General features: G+C 42.4%; 1 protein-coding gene across 2 annotated transcripts in view; it reads right to left on the reverse strand.

Moving 5' to 3' along the window:
* CRBN (cereblon) overlaps window positions 1-401 on the reverse strand; it is a 31757-nt gene extending 31356 nt beyond the window's left edge. Inside the window, exon 1 of one of the 2 annotated variants that reach the window (XM_059940208.1) lies at window positions 288-401. In XM_059940208.1, the coding sequence (XP_059796191.1) occupies window positions 288-338 (51 nt within the window). In that variant the 5' untranslated portion in view covers window positions 339-401. The remainder of the gene's footprint in view (window positions 1-287) is intronic. The other variant, XM_059940207.1, reaches the window with a different exon arrangement.
* Between the last annotated feature and the right edge of the window lie 21683 nt (window positions 402-22084).

Below are 22084 nucleotides of genomic sequence, written 5' to 3' on the forward strand. Positions count from 1 at the left end.
TTCGCATTCCCTGACAAGAAAGGGTTGGAGTCAGGGATCTTCAATTCTTTGTAGCTCTGCGACATTTTCATGAAGTAGTGCTGTTACTAACTTAAGAAAAAAATCTTTGGAATTAAAATCCTGTTAATTCTCATGTTCCTAATTTCCAGAAACCATAACTAGTTTCCAAAACTTGCCCAAGTGGAGAGATCTTTTTAATTTGCGGTGGGGGGGGGGGGGGGCGGGCAACCTGAATATCAGGAAAAGTAATACTCTAACCGGCAATGCATCTCTTCTTTACTTCTCACCTTCAAGCGCTGGGTCTGGAAGCCACTGTCACGGGATGTGCATTTTGGCATCTATTATCCTGTAAATCCCAGAGTTAAAAGGGAATGAAAGATGGATCTTGGCTGTTTATGCAGACCTAGAGGGGAGAGAGCAGGCATAAAACCAGATGTATAAGGATATTTCATGGCCCCTTCAAAATGCTGACAATTTTATTAACTACTCACTTTCGTATTTCAGTAATATGGTGAATAATTTGGGATTCGAAAAAATACCTTTATATACATCTTTGACTGCTACAGTAATATTTTCAGATACACCAGAGCCTATTCAAGTCCAAGCAGGTTGGATTATTTGCAAAAATGATTATTTGTGATGATACTTAATGCTGCAATTTACTGAGACTTCCTGCCGTCCCATCCATCTCTGACCTGACAGGTAAAAGAGGGAAGACCGTGCAAGATGGTAAAGTGTTGGGCAATTTACGGTTTTAAACTTGTATACTGTTTTCATGACTCATCCAGGAGCTTTTCCTGACGCCACGTGCTGTTTCCACCGCAGTTAAAGGCGTCCAGAGTATCACAGGGAGATGAACGCAAAGCAAGGAGCGCAGAGTCCTGGGTTCTAGTCACTACCTTCTTTCCAGCTGTGGTCTTGGCTGGGTCATTTCAATGTCTCCCCCGCTGGCCTTTTATTCTTGGCCTTGCGTGTAAGGGTTTACAATGGCCAGGACGTGTGAAGTTTTGCAATCAGAACAAAATCTCAGCGGCTTAACACAAGTTTTTCTTTTTTTTTTTTTCTCCCAAATCAGGTCTGTTCTGGGTTTGGTGATTCTCTGAGATGGATCCCCAGTCTAATCTGCTTCTTCAGCCTTGTGCCACCTCTTTATAGGTATATACGTCTATAATCCCTGATTGCCATGGTACAGAAAAAGGCCTGAAGAATTGAGCACTGCCTCTTAAATGCTCCTGCCTGCGGGTGACACCTGTCCCCTCCACGCATACGGCACTGGCTGAAGTGAATCCAAGCCTGACTTCAAAATACCCTGTACTTTGGTTGCACCAGTAACATCTGCCACAGGGTGGAACCAACTCAGAGCTTTTCCTGTGTGTCTGTGGGTGTGTGTACGCATACATGAATGTCCATATGTGTACAAACATATATACACATATACACACATATATTCAGATATATACCCATATATGTTTCAGAATACTTTGCCCAGATAAAATTTACACGGATGCATAAATAAATAAATAAACAAATGAAAGTGGAACGCTTGAGGTTGATGCTTTTCGTCTCATCACCCTTCTACACTTAAGGGGCACCATGGTTCGACAATCCATGGACAGTTCTCAAATGCTGTGATGTGACCCAAGGCCAGGAACTGAGTAACTTCATAAGCTACTAGCTCAAAAATAAGAGACCAGCACGATGACCAGTACAGATGTAATGAGAATAAACTATCTCATAACATCTGCACTATATGAGAAAGTCAAGCAACTCATGAGGGAGATGAGAAGAGAGAAAGGAAAAACCGATCAAATTAGGGTCTGAATAAATATGATTCCAATAGCGTGAAGAGGATTTGGGTCCCCAAATTCTAGTAAATACATTCTTAGCTGCCACTGACTTGACCATTGGTATCAAGAAAAGGCAGAAAAACTCAGATCCTTGGTGTTAATTGGGAAAGGTATGTCATGTGAAGTTATTAATGGATGCATGAGAAATGTGGCTTTCAATGAAAGAAAAATAGAAAGATGGATAAAACAGTCTAATAATGTGTTCGGTAGAGAAACTAACTGGAAGACCAAGTAGACAGAAAAAGGCTTAGATGATTTGTAAGCCAGCTCCAGAGCTGAGAACAGAACCTGGATGTGGTCAGAGATGAAAATCATTCTAAGACTCCAGACACTGAGTTACTTGGCTCTTCTTCAACTCAGATTAATAAGCATGTTCACTGTTTGTGTGCTGTGTGCGAGGTGATGTTACAGGAACCAGGGAAACTGACAGCGTGAGAAAACACACAGGAGTGCCTGTCCTCGGGGAGCTTACATCCTACTGGGAAAATGAGGATAATGAGTTAGTTAGAGAAAAAAGATGACTGAAATGTAGTCTCTGCCCTTGGCTGGGTTGTAGTGTGAAGGTGAGGGGCAGGGGAAGCAGCATATAAACAACCTAACAAAGAACCCAGTGCAGCGGCCACATTATATGTTGCTTTTTTTTCTCAAAAGAAACTGGATGTAAACCATGATGGTTGCTGGAAGGAGGGGACGCATTTCTATAAGGAGTGCAGGGACCTTCTAAGAGGAGGAGGGTCCTCACCACTCATATTAAACCACTGGACTCGGCATTGACACAGGGCTAGTTAGCGTGGCAGTGGCAGCACGAAGAAGCTTCTCCTTCAATTGTCCACATTTCAGTGATAACATCAGACCGCTGCATGTGGCTATAGCAACGAGCAGTCGGTAGGCCTTAGAGTGTAAGCATGTTAGATCGGCAAGCACTGAAGGGGTGTATCACTCGCTCAATTTCCTTCATAAAAATTACTTACAGACTTAACATTAGCCATCTGAGAGCTTAATCAAAACTAAGGACCCAAGAAGAGGGATCTTAGTATGTAAAAGGGTTCACCTTTAGTCTTTACATCTAGAAATTTATCCCATGGAAATAATTCACAGAGCAGACAAAAATTTACACACAAAGATGTTTGCATCAGCATTATTTAAAGCACGCAAGGTGGAAACCAAGTCAATGTCCAGTATTTTCTGAGTCATTTGATCTCTTCCTTACAAATTGTTTCTCTGCTTGAATGAGTCACCGTCAGTTTCTTTTTGTTACTGAAAATCCTGACTGATATATATGGAACGAAATGGACAAACAAAATAATACACAACCAAAATAATGAAATATTCTGACATACTGGTTGCCTCTGGATACTGGGATTCCTCCCTCCCCCCACTGGCTTCTAAAACCTTTCTATTTTTCCAAGATGTCATGATTACAATAATTTATGTGTAAACATAACTGTAAGTACTGTCATAATTTAAAAAAAATTAAAAGGTGTATTTTTTTTTCCCCAAAGGGATCACAAAAGTAGTTGAAATAAGACACACATAAGTGAGAGCACAAGCCACAATGTGACAAGCGCTATCTAGAGGAACTTCCTGCCGTGGGAGAGTAGTGTATAAAGAATTACTTTACTAGATGGAGTCATACACTGGCCTGGAGGTTCATTGCTATCCAAACAGAAACATATAAAATCCACCTGAGTGGACCAAGTGCTGGGCCCAGAACCATGCTCTCGAGATGGCCCTTGTTTTATTATCAGTTTCCTGTGTGCTTGGGCCTCCTGGCAGCCTGACACAGCACTTCCTCTAAGTTAGAAGACTTAGTTCTGGTTCTGTTACTTGCGGACCAGCAAAAACACGTTAAATGGTTGCTCTGATCCAAAATTGATACGCATGCTATCCTTTCATTGAATTTACAGCAGTCTTGAGAGGCAGGTGCTATCATCCCTATTTTTTATGATCACAAGTCCCCTTCTCCCTATGAAGTGGGAGGTTCAGGCTGAATGATTTTCTAGGTCCCAATCAGCTTTCATTTTCTATGACTTGGTGAACTCAGATCTTAGCTCACAGTGTGTACCTTAACCTTTACCCTATCCACTTGGTCTTTGCCTCTCCACTGCCTGGATCTACCTCCAGATTTGTCCTTTTACTATAGATTTGGAGCACTGTTCTTGCTTCTTTGGACACCCCTCAGCTTCCCCCAAGACAGATGGCATGGAGAAGCAAGTCCATGGGGCGGGAAGATGAAGAATGCACGTAGGTTTCTCTAGAGTAGTGTTTTCAGCTGTGGCCTTGAGTCCACTGCAGGCTGCAGGGGTTTTCCTGGATGGATGGTGAATGTATCCCAGGATGAAAGCCTTTTCTTTGCAGACAGTAGACACAAGCGCATAGATTTTCATTCTGATGCACAAGTAGGACTATTTATTAATAAAGTTTAAAAACAAGGGTAACTGAAACTTGGTTTTCATAAACTAAACTTGGGGTATTATTAGACTTTGCTAAAGACTTTAATTTTCTATTCTATCAAGAAGTCTGGAAACCACCCAATGCCTTGGCAGTACGGCAAGTATGGCAGTATGAGAACGTGGAAGCATGAGGTGAAGGGGTTCCCAGGACTTTCTGGAAGGGCTCTGTATTACATGGACTGCATCTGTGCTGTCTCAGTCGGTCTTGGTCCTGGACTGTTGCTCTCATTGTTTCATGAATTAATGTAATTGAGAGATTATTTTGGGATTTGCCCTTGTTGATCATTATGTTGGTTGACTGAAGCATTTTCAGAGATGTGACTGTTACTGTGTTCACTCCATCACCTAGCCATCGTGGAGTTCTTTTGTTCTAGAAAGCCAGAACACATAGGATGGACAGAGGTAGGGCTTTTGCACTGCTGTAATGAGTCAAGATCTAAGAAGTCAGAAAGCTACTGATTTATAGTCCAGCTTGATGTCTTTTGTGCTTTATCACGTGGCTACGGTACTCTCCGCAGGAGTCTCTCTGTGTTGGCTAAGATGCTTGGGCAGTCACCATACTCCAATCAAGCAAAGTGACTGTTCTGCTTTAAATATATGTCCGGCCTGTCCCTGGAAAAGCAGAGCATCCTGGGATTAGCCAGGCCCTCAGCACAAGCTCTCACTGTGCCAGGCTTGGGCTTAAAAGACCAGAGTGGTGAAGCTCTTATTATTCTGAAACAGTCAAGTGTAAACCTTGCTGATGATGGTTTGGCTCAATGCCTTGGGCAGAGATGTAATCGATGAATATGAAAAGCCATAACCCTTTTCCTGCAAAAGTATTTCCTACCTCACTCAGCTCAAGTGTCCCTTCATCCAAAAGTCTTTCCTGATCTCTCCAAGCAACTATGGCATTTGCCACTTTGTTATGAAATTTTATTTTTATCTGTCCCACTGTCTGCGAGTGTCTGCCGAGGACAGAGAACATGCCTCACTCATCTCTGCATGCTCCGTGAATAGCCCAGTGCTGGGATGGGGTTGATAAACCACTGTTGGACCAAATTCAGCTTGAAAAAGAACATGACAGACAGAAGAGTCCAGCCTCTGTCTATCCAGTCACAGTATGTGCTGTTAGAGGGATGGCTCACAGACAGAACCCAGCGCCACTTGCAGCAGCATGGATGGACCTAGAGATTATTATACTAAGTGAAGTCAAGTCAGACAGAGAAAGACAAATACTGTATGATAGCACTTATATGTAGAATCTAAAGAAAATGAATCAAATGAACTAACTGACAAAGCAGAAATAGACCCACAGACATAGAAAACAAACTTATGATTACCAAAGGGGAAAGGGGGGAGGAATAAATTAGGAGTCTGGGATTAACAAATACACACTACTGTATATAAAATAGATAACCAACAAGGACCTGCTGTATAGCACAGGGAACTCTACTCAATATGCTGTAATGACCTATAAGGGAAAAAAATCTGAAAAAGAGTATATATACACACACACATATATATATATATATATATATGCATAAATGAATCACTTTGCTGCACACCTGAAACTAACACAACATTGTAAATCAAATGCACGTCAATAAAAAAAAGGTAGTATAGGCCTCCAGGCCCCAAGTTAGGACAAAAGAAAGGGGGAACACATGGAAGATAATGATTGTAATAATCTATCTTAGCTGAACGCTTTCTACTTGCCAAGCCCTGGGTGAGAGTTTCCATCCATTATTTCAGTTAATCCTCCCAATAGTCCCAAATGTAGGCATTTTTAAGCCCACTGGAAGGGAACCAGAGAGTTGAAGTTTGGTTATTAAGCCTACAGAGCATGGAAGCAGCAGAGCTGGCAATTCAAATTCACACCAGTTTGTCTCCAAAAAGAACTTAGTCACTCTAGTTGAAGACCATGAGAGGAATGGTCTGACCACAGGTGGGACACACCCTGTGGGACGAGGGGCAGAGCAGAAGGGAGGCGGGTGTGGTGAAAGCCTTGGCAAATACGAGGGACATTCAGTCCTTAGAAACAGGAGGAAAGGAAGGATGCTGGGGGGAGGGTTGGGGCATATGCTGGGCGCAATAATGATCCTCCAAAGAGCTCCGCAACCCAAGCCTGAAACCTGTGACTATGTTACCTTATGTGGCAAAAGGGACTTTGCAGATGTGTGAAACTAAGAATCTTGAGATGGAAAATTACCATAGACTATTTGGGTGGCTCAGTATCATCACTAGGGTCCTTATAAGAAGGATGCAGGAGGGTCAGAGTCAGAGAAGATGTGATGCAGAAGCAGAGGTGCGGTGAGGAGGGACCACGAGCCAATGAACTCGGCGGCCTCTAGAAGCTGGAAAAGGCAAGGAAACAGAGCCTCCCCAGGGCCTCCAGAAGAAGCACAGCCAACACCTAGATTTTAGCTCACTGAGACTGACTTTGGACCTCTGACCTCCAGAACAGTAAGACAAAAAATTTGTGTCCTTTAAGGCACTGAGTTTGTGGCAGTTTATTACAGTGGTGAAAGGAAACTAATGCAGGGCAGAATGTTGAAGATACAGAGGTCCTGAAATGGAGACAAGATTTCTGAGGTCAGGTTGGTTTGGGGAGGGGATGGAGCAATGTGTGGCTGGGCCAATGTTTTCAAGCCAAGCCCAGGATGTCTGGGGTGCTTGTTAAATGCAGATCCCTGGGCCCCGCCTTAGAACCTCCCAATCGGACCGCCCATGCAGGGCTCCCCACAACCTGTGTGTGTTGCTGTGACAGAGGGTGCATCAAGCTATAGCCTACCCAGACAGATAAAAACAAATGAAAGCAGCTGACGGGAGAATACTGCTTTGCAATGGCCTTTGTGGAGAGGAAAATTCCGAGCAGACCTAGGATAAAGAGGTTGCTCACTACCCCCCACCAGCGGTGCTCATGGAGGTCAATTACCCCTTCACGACATCTTTTTTGAACGATGACCATGTTCCAGTGAACTCTTAGGTGTTGAGGACATACGGTGGTGAACAAAACCGGCCTCCTCATCCTCCCTGAGAAGCTACACGCTGGTGGGAAAAACAGAACAGACTTGGATTTGATAGACATGCAAGCACCTATCACAAATGATGGATGCCGGAACGGAAAACTCCAGGGAGCTGTGAGCCTCTCACCAGAGGCGCTGGCCTGTCTGGGGAGGGAAGCCCAAAACCCCTTCCCCAGGAAGTGATCCCTGAAGCGTGAGCGAGGGCCAACTACGGGGAACAGGGTGTCTGCGGGGTAGGGGATGGCATAGCGGGAAGGGCGTATGTAAGAGCCCTGAGGCAGGAGGGACCCAGGGGGCTGGAGGACAGGGCGGAAGGTGAAGGCGGCTGAGGTGAGGCTGCAGGGAGAGCACACCCTGAGGACCACACTAAGAATTCCCACCTTCCCCAGAGCAGGGAGGCACGTCATCAGGTTTGGCAATTAGCACTTGGCCGCCAGGTGGAGGGTCAGGTGACGTGGGGAGGGGAGGACTAGGGGACACCGATTTGGAGGCTGGGAGTAACCGCCCCAGCGCCTGACAGCCACAGGCTGCCCAGTGAGACTTAGCTCCCCCAACTATTTCCACAAGAGCGCCGCACAGGTTCAGCTTTTAAAGGAAGTCAGGTTTTTAGCTCACCCTACACTTCAGCCTGATGATAAATGAATAAACGAGCTCTCATAGTTTCTCCAAATCTCAGCATGTGGACGCAGCGTCCACAATGAGGAAAGTGCAGTGGCTGTGTCTATAGGTGCTTCAACTGCATTCAAACAATTGTGTATAGGAAAGGAATAAACCAGACAGTTTTCCTATTGGTTATGGCTTGGGGAGCAGCGTGGGTCTAGGTTTTGATTGTAGAAAAGGCATAGAAGGACTGTTCTCATCCAAAGACAATTACCATCTGCGAGAACAAAGTACAGAAATCAAAGCGACAGTCAGTAAAAGTAGCTTCAAGCACATCAATAGGATCTGTGGTTTTTTTCACCACAGTGACAAGGACACCTGAAAGACCAGCTAAAAGAAGATAAGGACTTCAAAAGAAGGTAAAGATACTGATGTTATCTGCCATATTTTTATGAGCTAATCTGACCAGAAAATATTGATGACTGTAAAAGTTCCCTGGAGTCAGGAGACCTGCTATGAATTTTCCTGTCTCATTTACCATAATCCTGTACAGTTTTATAGTAAATCCTCTTTATTTTTGGATTGGAATATGAAGATAAAAATGAGTTAGATTGATCTGAATTGTTATCTGTTCTACCTGGCACCTCCTGGCTGGATGACCTTGGGCAGGTTACTTAAACTCTCTTGCCTTTATTTTCTCATCTTTTCAGTAGGAATAGTGAGAGTTCTCATCCTAATGGGTTGATGTGAGATGAGGCGTGATGATGTGGTGAAGCTTTACAGCAAGTGGGTACACGGCAAACATGTGCTTAGCTGAGCCATTTTAACTTTTAAAGGTTAGCTATTTTGAACTGCTACACATCTCAAGCCTAGATTCAAGCCCGTTGTTGGTTGTATCTTCCCCACTCTTTGCCTTCGTGTTCTCTTGATAAGTATTAAGCTCTCGTCTCTCAGCTCCGACCCTGTTCTTCTCTATTTGTGGTGATGGGGCCCCCCATGGCCGACCAGGCTCGGTTTGGACAGCCGCCGGTAGGGAGCGCTAGCGGGACACTGCGAGGCTGGAGGAGGAGGGCACTGAGCCTTCCGGCCTGCTTCTTGTTCCCAAGGCACCAAGCACTTCATTGCAACAGCGTGAGTTTGTTGCCAGAGCAGCAATCAAATCCAGTTTGGAGCTTTTGCAGCACTCTTGCGTCCCGTCTCAGAGACCCAGCACCAGCTGGCTGTGCCTCTTCCTCAGAGGCCCAAATCCCTGCTCAGCAAGCTCAGCGGAAGCCCCTTCTCAGGGTTTCTGAGTTTAATAGTGTCAACATTTCCCTTTGCTCCTCCAGTTCTGGGAGGCTGGTCGGGGTAGCTCTTTCTGGCAGTTGCTACCTCCGCGAGACCTTAGTGTTTTTGTTTTTTTTTTTTTTGGTCTGATATTCAGTTACAGAGATGGCAGTTTTGTATCTAGCAAATAATTCCTTGTATTAAACTCTCTCCTTCCAAGTAACCTGGGATGGTTTATGTCTGACTGGACCCTGACGGAAGCACTCTTGTGGTGTCTTTCGATGAAAAGAAGTTCTTACTTTGAATAAAATCCAACTTATCAAAGAACTTGTACAATTCTTTTTTAAAAAGTCCAAAAGAAAAATGAGCAAAACATTTGAGCATGTACTTCCCCAAAGACGATATCCGAATGCCCAACAAACACGAGAACTCGTTTGACTTTCTTAGTAATTTAGGAAAATGCAAATTAAAACTCTAGGGCACCTACGAGACTGATTACTATTAAATATACTAAGAATACCAAATCTTGATGAGGATGTGGAACAATGGGAACTCTCCAACGCTACAGGCAGGAGTATAAATTGGTTCCAGCCACTTTGGCAAACGTTTTGGAAGTGCCTACATAATGCTTACACGTGTGACCCAGCTATTACATCGTAGGGATGTCCCCAGTAGAGATGCATGTACAAGAACGTTCATAGAAATATTTTCGGTGACAATTCCCATCTGGAAGTAACACAAATATCCTCCAAACACAGAATGGATAAAGAAATTGAAGTCTATTTATATAGGGTGATACTATACAGTAACAGAAATTGGACGAACTATAGCTATATAGAACAAGAATAATTCTAGCAAAACTATTGTTGAGCAAAAGAAGACAGATAGAAAACAAAAAATGTAATGTGACTCCATCGATATAAGTTCAAAAACTGAAAAAAAAAATTTGGTGTTGGAAGTCAGGATAGTTGCCACCCTTGGGGCTGATGTGAGACGTATGGATGGGGAGGAAGATAGAGGGGTTTTTGGGTTGGTGATGTTCTATTTCTTGACCTGGGTGATGGCTTCAAGGATATAATTACTCTGTTCATTGTGTGTTAATGCAGTGAGCCATGCATTTTGATTTAGGAAGTGTGCTCTACTTCAGTAAAAGATTAAAATATTTACAACCTGAAGTTTCCCATCTTTATTGGGTATTTATTTTGAAAAATTACCAGCTTCTCCCTTACTATGCTTTAGCTTGCTTTAGAGAGTCATCTCTATCTTGGGTTTCTTGGAATCCCCTGAAGATCTAGAAGCCAAAACAAAGTTGCTCTAACCGTTGGTTGTGGTGCCAGATATTGCGTACTAAGAGAAAACTCCTTCAGAGCAGAGTTTTACTTGGTTTCGAATCTCCAAGACTGAGTGCATTGTCCGCCTCAAGTAAGTGCTCAGTAAATGTCTCTTGAATGGATGCTGGGGGACTTTTGCCTAGAATGTCTCATTACTATTCTCACCACTCTAATACAGTACCTTGCATAAAAAAGGCATCCAAACATATATATTGAGTGTATAAAAATGAATTTCAAAAGCATGATTATAAACTACATGGTGCCTCACTGAAAGATCAAATTCTTTTGAACTTTTCAATAAATTGTCACCAATTTCCTAGGTAATGTACATCACCATCCAAATATATTTTCTGCTTTGTTGTGTTCTTTTTTTTCCCTGCCAAAATTTTTAGATACCCAAGAAACTGTTATTTGATTTCCTATCTAGAAGTCGTGGGTTAATATTACAGAGATGGCATGCTATGATAAAAATAGCAGTGGCCAGTCCTGCTCAACCACAGACCAGCTGGTTGATTGTGACCAGTCCTTTGAACTTAGCTTGGCCTCAGGCTATTCATCTTTAAAATGAAGAAGTTGGACTTGTTACGGAAAGAAAATATGTGCTCTGCCAGTGACTATTCTTTCCTCCTGCCCAGGGCAGACATTGCTAATCGATCACATAACACTTGTCCACCGAGCCCCAGTAGCCAAAGAGTTCTTCTCAGCCTGGCATACCAGAGCCATACCAATCAATTGTAGTTGGCAACTATACAAAACCTAGTTATCAACCCTCACCTGAATGACAAAGGCCTGTTCACTTCCAAAGTTCTGTGGTTCCATGATCTATAAAAAGCAATATTCTCTGCAATGACTCCAAGGCACTGCATGATTTTAAAGTGCATTCAGAACGATCAAAGTAAGATTACATTTTATTACTCACAGTTTCAAAGTTAAGAGTATTTTGTGGCATTATCAGTCTTTGCAAATGGATAATCCACATACAGTACTCATTGAACACAACTCATCTTACATATGCATTTCATGTCTAGGATGAGATCTGAAAGTAGCACAGGGACACCCATCAAGTATCAGAGTAGAATGCAGATACCACAAATCTGAAATCCCCCCAGTTCCTTAAGCATTAACAGTAAAATGAATTTTCCTAAAATGGTAGCACTTGACAGGTAAGCATTTTGGGTGCCTCTTCATTCAGAGAGTGAATTTAGAGAAATCAGGAATAAAGATCTGGGCAATCTGAGCAGAGGCCTGAGGTCTGAAGTATTTGAATAATATCTTCAAATTAGGTTTCACATCAAATTCAAGTTTATCTAATGACTCTGCATGGACATCTTTATCTACTGTTAAGTATATTAAGCTGAGTGTCTGGATAATCACTGTGTAATAACACTGTTCACATAGCGCTACTTGGATGAGAGGAGAGTGAGGAGTTTGTGGGTTTCCCAAACACTGTGGTGATTAGAGTATCAAATCACTGGCGAGTAACGAGTGCTTTCCATTCCAGTCTCCTTGAAAAAGCTGTGTCCTCAGCCTAGAAGTGGAATGCCTTTTATTAATTCACCCAAGAGTTGGGATTACAAGTCCATTTTTTCCCCCTCTATCGGAGAACATGACTTCTGACCTCAAGAGACACAGTTCTCAGACTGACAAGAGAGTACATGGGCTGAAACGAAAACCACTTTTCATGATGCTTCACGGGTCTTCACTCACAGGAAAGCATCATGTAAGTTCCAGTGAGCAGAGGGCATGAGCAAGTGCCTGGGGGTTGATGAATGGGGCTGAAGTGCTGGCTCTGCCTCTAGGATGCAGCCCTTAACCTCTGGAGTCCGTTTCCATGTGCATGAATCGAGGAGTGAACTAGACACTCCTAAGGTTTCTTCCAGCTCTATCATTCTAAATGGTGATCATTAATGTTAGTTAAGGGATCAAACAAACTACTGATGATTTCCAAATTTTCCAGATAATTTAGGCCAAAGCAGATTGTAGACCACATTAAAGCAGAAATTCGGTTTATTATTTGGAGATGTGTCTGCCAGTCTCTAGTCAGCCTGAGCTGACAGCTTGTGTGTCAGCTCGTACATCCAGCTGCCTCGCCTTCCACGGCTGTCCCCTCAAATCAGGGTCAGTTTCCTGGTTTGGGGAGCAAGACCTCAAAACGTGATGCACCCGCTGAATTGCAAGGTAGGCTCAGGCAACGCAGATTCTAAGATACTGTGATAAAAGTTTACTCTCCAATCCTGCTTTCTTCTCATTGATGAGAACTTCTGCTGTAGCAGAAAGAGTACTTCAGGTTTTGTTTTGGAGCAGTTCCTGATCCTTCGAGCCTCAGTTTAGTTACCTGCAGGTGAAGGAGGCGGCCTGGGAGATCTTGACGGTCCCCTTCTGCTCTATGACTTCACATGTATCTGGATGCTATTTTTGGCTTCCAACTTCCTCAAACCCAGACTAATTACCTTTATGATCCAGAGCTACATGATAGAGGCTACTTGCCTCAGAAGGTCCTTTTACTATTTATACTGGGTATACCCACCGCAACTGGCTTAGCCTGAGTGGCATTTGTTATGAGTTATCAAGTGTGTTTTTAGACCATTCAATGGTTTTCCTAGGGGTGCTGAAAAATCGCTCTGGCTGAACATATTAGTGTATGTACATATACATACACATATATGTACACACACACACACATTTCAAAGGAATTCTTTAGAGACCAATGTCAACACGTCTAAATGTGAGGATCCTGATGAGTTTGAGGCCCAGGCCAAATGACCCTCATGAGTCCTCTCCCAGGAGGTCCTGGTTTTCCCACCCAATGAGCTATGGAAAGTGCCAAACTCCTGAATAGTACTTGGATTCTTAGGGCATATTTGTTAGTTTTCTATCGCTGCCACAATAAATTACTACAAACGTGGCAGCTTAAACAATACAGATTTATTATTTTACAGTTCTGTAAGTCAGAAGTCCAGTTCGCGTCTGGCTGGGCTGAAACAGAGGTGCTGGCAGGGCTGCATTCCTCTCTGGAAACTCTAGGGAAGCCTTGAACCTTGCCCTTCGCAGCTTCTGAAGGCGGCATGTGCTCCCTGGCCCCTGGCTCCCTTCCTCTGTCTTTAGAGCCACCAGTGACCTCTCTGACCCGCCTTCCATCATCACATCTCTCTTTCTGATCAGTCAGGAAAGGTTCTCTGATTTTGAGGACTTGTGATTAGACGGAGCCTACCTGGATGATCCCTTCTAACCTCCCCATCTCAAGGTCCTTAACCTAATCGCATTTGCAAAATACCTTTTTCCATGTAAGATAGCACATTCACAGTTTTGGGGATCAAACACAGACATCTTTAGGGGGGCATAATTCCGCCTCCCCAAACATACTCAGTGGAGGCCTTCAGGAAAGTCTGTTTTTTGCTCCCAAGGACGAGGCATGGGGGGAAATCTAAAGCCTCAGAGTGATTCTAAAAAACATGTACAGCCAACAGGGCCTTCGAGACCATCTGGTGAAACCTCTCACTTTACTGGTGAGGAAACTGGGGCCCAGACAGGGGCGTGACTTGCTCAAGGTCACACGATGATTACAGAAGAGGGGCTGTCGGTGGAATCCAGCTGTCCTGGCTCACAGCCTACTCTCTTTCCACTGCCCCCTGTAGCCCTCCTGACGGGACTCTCATGGCAAACAAGCATTTTGTTTTTATAAAACCACTGATGGGAGGCTTTGTTCTACTTGGAAGAAGAGTTTTGAGTGAGAACAGGAATTTGTTAAAAGGTTTGTTATGAAATGTCAAGATGGTTTGCCATTTTACAAAAATATCATTTTTAATCCCAAGTGACAAAATTACTCTGTTTCTAAAGAGAGATGGTATTTAAATAAAGGTCACAGAAAATCAGGGGGCAAATGCAGCATATGATGTATCAGAAATTTAAAGATAAATTCAAAGAATCCATGGGAACCTTAGAAATTTCACCATTCTCTCTTCTACTCTGGTTCACCCTGTCTTTAAGTTCCTGAATCTACATAATCTTGCGTCATTCCATCCAGCATTCCACCCATCCACCCATCCCTCATCCCCACCCTACAAGCTATCCATTGCATACCGACCATGTGCCTGGGGCGCTTGGGATACAGTGGTGAAGAAGACAGAGGCCACACACTCCTAGGGCTGAGAGTAGTAAACAGCGGTGTCCCAAGGTGTGTTCTATGCCTCACCTGGTTACCAGACTCCTGGCTCCTACACATCTATAGACGTAGAAGGAGCTGGACCCAGGACTCTGCATTTTAGCAAGCTTCCCAGGTGATTTTAATAAACATTAAGTTTTGGATCCTACTATTGTTGTAAATAACAATAATTCAGCTGGTAGAGCCCCACTTCCTTACTCTCTCCAGGGTTCACTGGGATCCCCAGCAAGGGTTGAGGGGGAAGGAGGAGGAAGAAGGGCCAACCAGAGCACATCCCCTCCCCTAAGTATGAGCAAAACTTTACTACGGTGGTTAATTCCTCTGCACCCCATTTTCCTTTGGGAGGTTCTTGAACTTTCAGTAAAGTGGAGAGTGCCCCTAGAAGGATCTTCGGGAACCTACAAGATTGCTCTCTAAATTGAATGTACTCAACTGAACATGAAATCTGCACCATGTCCACCTCAAATCCATGTGCAATTCAGTTATCTTTCCACCATTTCTTCTGCTGCTCAAGTAGGTTTGCATGATAAGAATATGTATGTCAGGAAACACTTGGCATTTGTCAGAAGTCAAAGTACAAGTGTGGTACTATGATTGAAAATGAATGCTTCACATGACATGACTAAGTTCATGTCCAAGAAAGCAGAGCCCGAGCACTTTGCTTCCAATGCGTTGACATCTACAAGCTTAGCTAGTTATGAAGCTCCCAATGGTGGGGCTTAACTCAGTTATCTAAATGTCACTTAATAACCCAGTGGAATCTAGCAAACATCGAAATGTGTATTTCCAGCTGTTCTTTGACTTGACTGTTGATTCTGAAAGGCACCAGTTAACTGCTAAAGACCCCAGCCTAAATAAGGGGGCTTTTAAAACGAATGCCACTCCACTGAAAAATGGATGCATGCTAGCAGTTTTATTGTCAGAAGCATGGCCTCAAAAACTGCAGTTTCTGAAACTACCGGGGATATATCCATACCACTTGGACTGAATTTCTTGAAAAATGTTAGTCTACTTCACTCAGAGAGATTTTTCTAATTTGGTTGTTCATATAACTGATTTTCTTAAATTTCAGGTTTTATTATGAAGTATTTTTAGTTCAACTAAATTCATTGACAAATATTTATTGAGCATCTACTATAAGCACTGGGGGTACAAGTGTGAAAAACACAAAAGCAATCCCTAATCTTGTGAAATTTACTTCATTTTAAAAGCAATGCTGGAGGAAAAAGCAAATAAAAATAATAGGAAATTATAAAAAATAAATATGAAAGAAATAATAAGGGGCTTAAGTAGAGAAGGATGAGGGTTGAGGGGGGCCCCCTTGACTTTGGGTGGAAAATAAAAGCCTTCCCAGCTGTCATCACAGACCTGGACAATTTCTTAAGCTTTGTTTATGGGTAAGAACCTGATAAAAGTTTTGTATCTATTAAATTTTTAATTGCCCTTCATTTCATAACAAATATTTTACGACAAGCATCTAGTTAATTTTCACTTTGAATCCTACTTAATATTCAGGGCATCAGAATTGGTATCTAATGATTGAAGGTAATGCGAAATCATGATATTGGTATTTTTCAAATTTGATGTTCATCTTTCAAAGAGAAATTTAGGCCAGGTGCACCAATACCCATTTGCCACCAGATGGCGCAGTTGACATTTACAGAGAGTGCATGGGGGGAAATTGGATCTCTCGTTCGCGCTCTCTGGCACATACACTCGCGCGCGCGCACACACACGCTCTCTTTCTACTTAATGAATAAAGAAACGAAAGCAGATGGGAAAAGAAAGGCATTAAAAATTGCTCAACTAAGTTTTTAAAAGTGGAAAAATTTTCCCCTAACCTTGCCTGTGAAAATTAGTAAGTGGGTCAGTAGCCCCTCTTAGGAGGTCTGACTATTCATACTGAAGCTAATGATTTGAATTCATCAGTTCCCAAATCATATTTACCACTAGAATAAACTTATTCCCTCTCACCAAGACAAAAAAAAAAAAAAAAGAAAGAAACAAACAAATAAAAAGAAAAGAGAAACCAGGAAAATATTCTCTTGGTTACTTTTAAAGCCCCACATTTTAATGCGTTAGACCGTGGTGAGAAATTTCTACATTTTTCTCCTACTTCTTCACTGGATCACCCTCCCCCTCCTTGTCTTGCCCCACCTGCACCTCTATACACTTTCCTGTTTATTAAATCATCAACATTTTCATCCTCTGTGTTAAAGGAAAGGAAATCCTGGTCTTCATTCTTCAGCTAGCTCTCTTGGTGAACACTTTCCTTGTATATTTTCATTTCTATAAAGAAATTTCAAGAACTCCTTGGGTTGGCTCTATAATTTAGCATCTGGATTTTCACATTATTCTCATAACCCCTCTCCTTTGTACAGGCAACTTCTCACTCCCCCATCCACCTGCCCCAGCAACTGGCTTCAGAAACCTCAAGTACCCCATTGATTTTCTAAAATTCTTACCTTTGCTTTCAAAGGGTTTTTATTTCTATAGAACTAGAATGATTTCTTATGCCTACTCTTGCTCTGGACACACCTCAGATAGATTTCAATTTCATTCTGCTCCACATTACAGCCAATATCTTCATCTTCACATTTTGCTACCTGATTTCCCTCACAGTACGGAGCCTTAATGAAAATGAGAGCAGGTCAGAGTCACCTTGCTTTAGTCACGTTTCTTTGTTTTAGGTGAAAACACTTCATACTTTTTATTTGTCTTGTAGGCGCCACGTGACTGGCATAAAATCAGGGATCTGGGCCGCTAGTACTGACTTCCGCACATTAACCGTGTGACCTTGTGTGTGACCTCTTTGGGCCTCAGAGTCCTCTGTAAAATGAGAGCCTTGGAAACACGCTCTTGGAGACCTCTTCTGGTTCTAACATTTTCTAATTCTGTAAATCAGTGGCTTCCTACTTTACCCCACCTCCTCCAACAACGTGTTTTTTGACTCATAACTAATACATGCAAGGCTGCTCCGGTGGAGTGGAGAATGGGGTGGTAAAAAGGAGAAAAGGGGTAGGGCCCTCCACTGCCCTCTCCTCAAAACCCTGCCTCCCCTGCACAAATATCCCAGAGACAACAAAACTGGACTAAAACTTCACCTACTTAAGATGACTTAACTGGATTTTGTAAGCCATCTTAAACCCCACTTGGAGCAATGCAGGGAATAACTATGACACATACATAATGATAGTCAATCTTAAAGAAATTTAGCCTCTAAAAAACTTAAAGACATCTCTCCTTGACAGAGAATACAGGAAAGACAGCTGCTCCCAAGAGCATGAAAAGAATATCAATCTTTGATTCCCCACATCATTCCCCAGGCTAGTGGTTCTCGGACTTCAGCGGTACGTCAGTATCATCCTAAGTGTTCGTTAAAATACTGATTGCCGAGCTCCACTTCCCTAGAGTTTCTGATTCTGCAGGTCTGAGGTGAGGCTGAAGAAGGTACATTTCTGTCAAGTTCCCAGGTGCTGCTGGTCCAGGAAACACACTCAGAGAACAACTGGTCCAAGCAAAGCAGAGAGCCTGCGGCACACTGCTCACTGTTCAAGTCGCTTGTTACCTGCTTAGGACTCCGGGATGGAATAACGGTCCCCACACGTGTCTACAGGCTAATCCTCACAACCTACGAATGTTACCTTACATGGCAAAAAGGGACTTTGCCGATGTAATTGAGTTAAGGATCGTGAGATGCGAGATTATCCAAGATTATTTGGGTGGACCTAATCTAATCACAAGCATCTTTCTAAGAGGGAGGCAAGAGGGTCAAGGGGAGAAAAAGGGAGATAGGACAACAGAAGCAGAGGTTAAACCAATGTGCTGTGAAGATGGAGGAAAGAGGCCACAGGCCAAGGAAAGCAGGAGGAATCTAGAAGGTGGAAAAGGTAAGGAAACAGCTTCTCTCATCTGGCTATTCATCTCTGTCCTTTATTATCTTCTTTATAATAAAGCAGTAAATTATGTTGTCCTGAGTTATGTGAGCCATTCTAGCAAATGATCAAGTCCAAGGGTTGCAGGAACCCCGATTTATAGCTGGTTGGTTAGAGCGCAGGTGACAACCTGGGACTTGTGGTTGGGCATCTGAAGTGGGGCAGTCCTGTAGGTCTGGACCCGTAACTTGGGGGTTCTGGCCTAACTCTAGGTAGTCAGGGTCAGAACCAAACTGAACTGTAGGACACCCAGCCAGTATTACAGAATTGGTTGGTGTGGGAAAAAGCTGACACATCACGTCACAGAAGTGTTCTGCATGAATAGTAGAGGCGAAACACAGAGTTCTTCCTATGTATACATTGTCTCCCCTGTCTGGCTATCTCATTTTAATAGATTTGGGAAATTTCACCACTTTCATAGAAGTGGGGAAAAGCCCGGGCCTGGCATGAGAGTGAACTTGGAGTCTATCATCCCTTTGGTTACACCAGGCATTTCAGAATATCTGTTTTCCAAAAGACATGCCAACCTGTTGCTCAGGGTGCGAATTTGTAAGCCTACCTGCCTCTAATACCATCCAGCAATGTCTGATTTACAGAATTTACACAATTAGAGGCACTTAATATATGTTTTCTAAATCATTCATTATCACATCCCCAATAATGGTACACTTAGGAGGAAATGCATTTGTTTGTATCTAGTACCTCTTAAATCATGCCTGTTTTAAGGACCAATGAGTGGAAAATTTCAAAAAGTCCCTGATTCTTCCTAGTTCATAAAACGCACATAATTATACTCTGTAAGAACAGAAAGTTTAAGGATTTTCCCCATTCCTTTTTCAGGGCAAGGAACTGGGCAAATCTTTACAACTTAAGTTGGAGTCTTTTCCAGATACATCCAAATTATCCAAGTTCTAGTGTTCAAAACTGAAAAACAAAAAAACCAAATATCTGCAGTCAAACATACACTCCCACCAAGTTGCAAATACATCTCTCAAATTAGACTCCATGGCCTGCATTTCTTTTTCTGTCCTGCACCACCGTTTGCTTAGGTGCTAGAAATTTGCACTTTCCAATATGGTAGCCACTAGCCAAGTGTGGCTATTTAAATATGTTATTTTATTTATTTACATCTTTAGTGGAATATAATTGCTTTACAATGGTGTGTTAGTTTCTGCTGTATAACAAAGTGAGTCATCTATACGTATACATATATCCCCATATCCCCTCCCTCTGGCGTCTCCCTCCCACCCTCTCTATCCCACCCCTCTAGGTGGTCACAAAGCACCGAGCTGATCTCCCTGTGCTATTTGGCTGCTTCCCACTAGCTATCTGTTTTACATTTGCTAGTGTATATATGTCCCTGCCACTCTCTCAATTCGTCCCAGCTTACCCTTCCCCCTCCCCGTGTCCTCAAGTCCATTCTCTACGTCTGCGTCTTTATTCCTATTGTACCCCTAAGTTTGTCAGAACCATTTTTTTTTAATTCCATATATATGTGTTAGCATATGATATTTGCTTTTCTCTTTCTGACTTACTTCACTCTGTATGACAGACTCTAGGTCCATCCACCTCACTACAAAGACCTCAACTTCGTTTCTTTTTATGGTTGAGTAATATTCCATTGTATATATGTGCCACATCTTGTTTATCCATTCATCTGTCAATGGACACTTAGGTTGCTTCCATGTCCTGGCTATTGTAAATAGTGCTGCAATGAACACTGTGGTACATGACTCTTTCTGAATTATGGTTTTCTCAGGGTATATGCCAAGTAGTGGGATTGCTGGGTCATATGGTAGTTCTATTTTTAGGTTTTTAAGGAACCTCCATAATGTTCTCCACAGTGGCTGCATCAATTTACATTCCCACCAACACTGCAAGAGGGTTCCCTTTTCTCCACACCCTCTCCAGCATTTATTGTTTATAGATTTTTTGATGATGGCCATTCTCACCAGTGTGAGGTGATACCTCATTGTAGTTTTGATTTGCATTTCTCTGATAATTAGTGATGCTGAGCATCCTTTCATGTCTTTGTTGGAAATCTGTATATCTTCTTTGGAAAAATGTCTATTTAGGTCTTCTGCCACTTTTGGACTGCGTTGTTTGTTTTTTTGATAATGAGCTAGATGAGCTGCTTCTAAATTTTGGAGACTAGTCCTTTGTCAGTTGCTTCATTTGCAAATATCTTCTCCCATTCTGAGGGTTATCTTTTCATCTTGTTTATAGTTTCCTTTGCTGTGCAAAAGCTTTTAAGTTTCATTAGGTCCCATTTGTTTATTTTTTATTTTATTTCCATGTCTCTAGGAGGTGGGTCAAAAAGGATCTTGCTGTGATTTATGTCATAGAGTGTTCTGCCTAAGTTTTCCTCTAAGAGTTTGATAGTGTCTGGCCTTACATTTAGGTCTTTAATCCATTTCGAGTTTGTTTTTCTGTACAGTGTAAGGGAGTGTTCTAATTTCATTCTTTTACATGTAGCTGTCCAGTTTTCCCAGCACCACTTATTGAAGAGGATGTCTTTTCACCACTGTATATCCTTGCCTCCTTTATCAAAGATAAGGTGACCACATGTGTGTGGGCTTATCTCTGGGCTTTCTATCCTGTTCCATTGATCTATATTTCTGTTTTTGTGCCAGTACCATACTGTCTTGATTGCTGTAGCTTTGCCGTATAGTCTGAAGTCCGGGACCCTGTTTCCTCCAGCTCCGTTTTTCTTTCTCAAGATTGCTTTGGCTATTCGGGGTCTTTTGTGTTTCCATACAAATTGTGAAATTTTTTGTTCTAGTTCTGTGAAAAATTCCATTGGTAGCTTGATAGGGATTGCACTGAATCTATAGATTGCTTTGGGTAGTAGAGTCATTTTCACATTGTTGATTCTTCCAATCCAAGAACATGGTATATCTCTCCACCTGTTTGTATCATCTTTAATTTCTTTCATCAGTGTCTTATAGTTTTCTGCATACAGGCCTTTTGTCTCCTTAGGTAGGTTTATTCCTAGGTATTTTATTCTTTTTGTTGCAATGGTAAACGGGAGTGTTTCCTTAATTTTTCTTTCAGATTGTTCATCATTAGTATATTGGAATGCAAGAGATTTCTGTGCATTAATTTTGTATCCTGCTACTCTACCAAATTCATTGATTAGCTCGAGTAGTTTTCTGGTAGCGTCTTTAGGATTCTCTATATATAGTATCATGTCATCTGCAAACAGTGACAGCTTTACTTCTTCTTTTCCAATTTGGATTCCTTTTACTTCTTTTTCTTCTCTGATTGCTGTGGCTAAAACTTCCAAAACAGTGTTGAATAACAGTGGTGAGAGTGGACAGCCTTGTCTTGTTCCTGATCTTAGAGGAAATGGTTTCAGTTTTTCACCATTGAGAATGAGTTGGCTGTGGGTTTGTCATATATGGCCTTTATTATGTTGAGGTAAGTTCCCTCTATGCCTACTTTCTGGAGGATTTTTATCATAAATGGGTGTTGAAGTTTGT

Source organism: Balaenoptera ricei, chromosome 11 (assembly GCF_028023285.1).
Source record: "Balaenoptera ricei isolate mBalRic1 chromosome 11, mBalRic1.hap2, whole genome shotgun sequence".
Classification (NCBI taxonomy): Eukaryota; Metazoa; Chordata; class Mammalia; order Artiodactyla; family Balaenopteridae; genus Balaenoptera; species Balaenoptera ricei.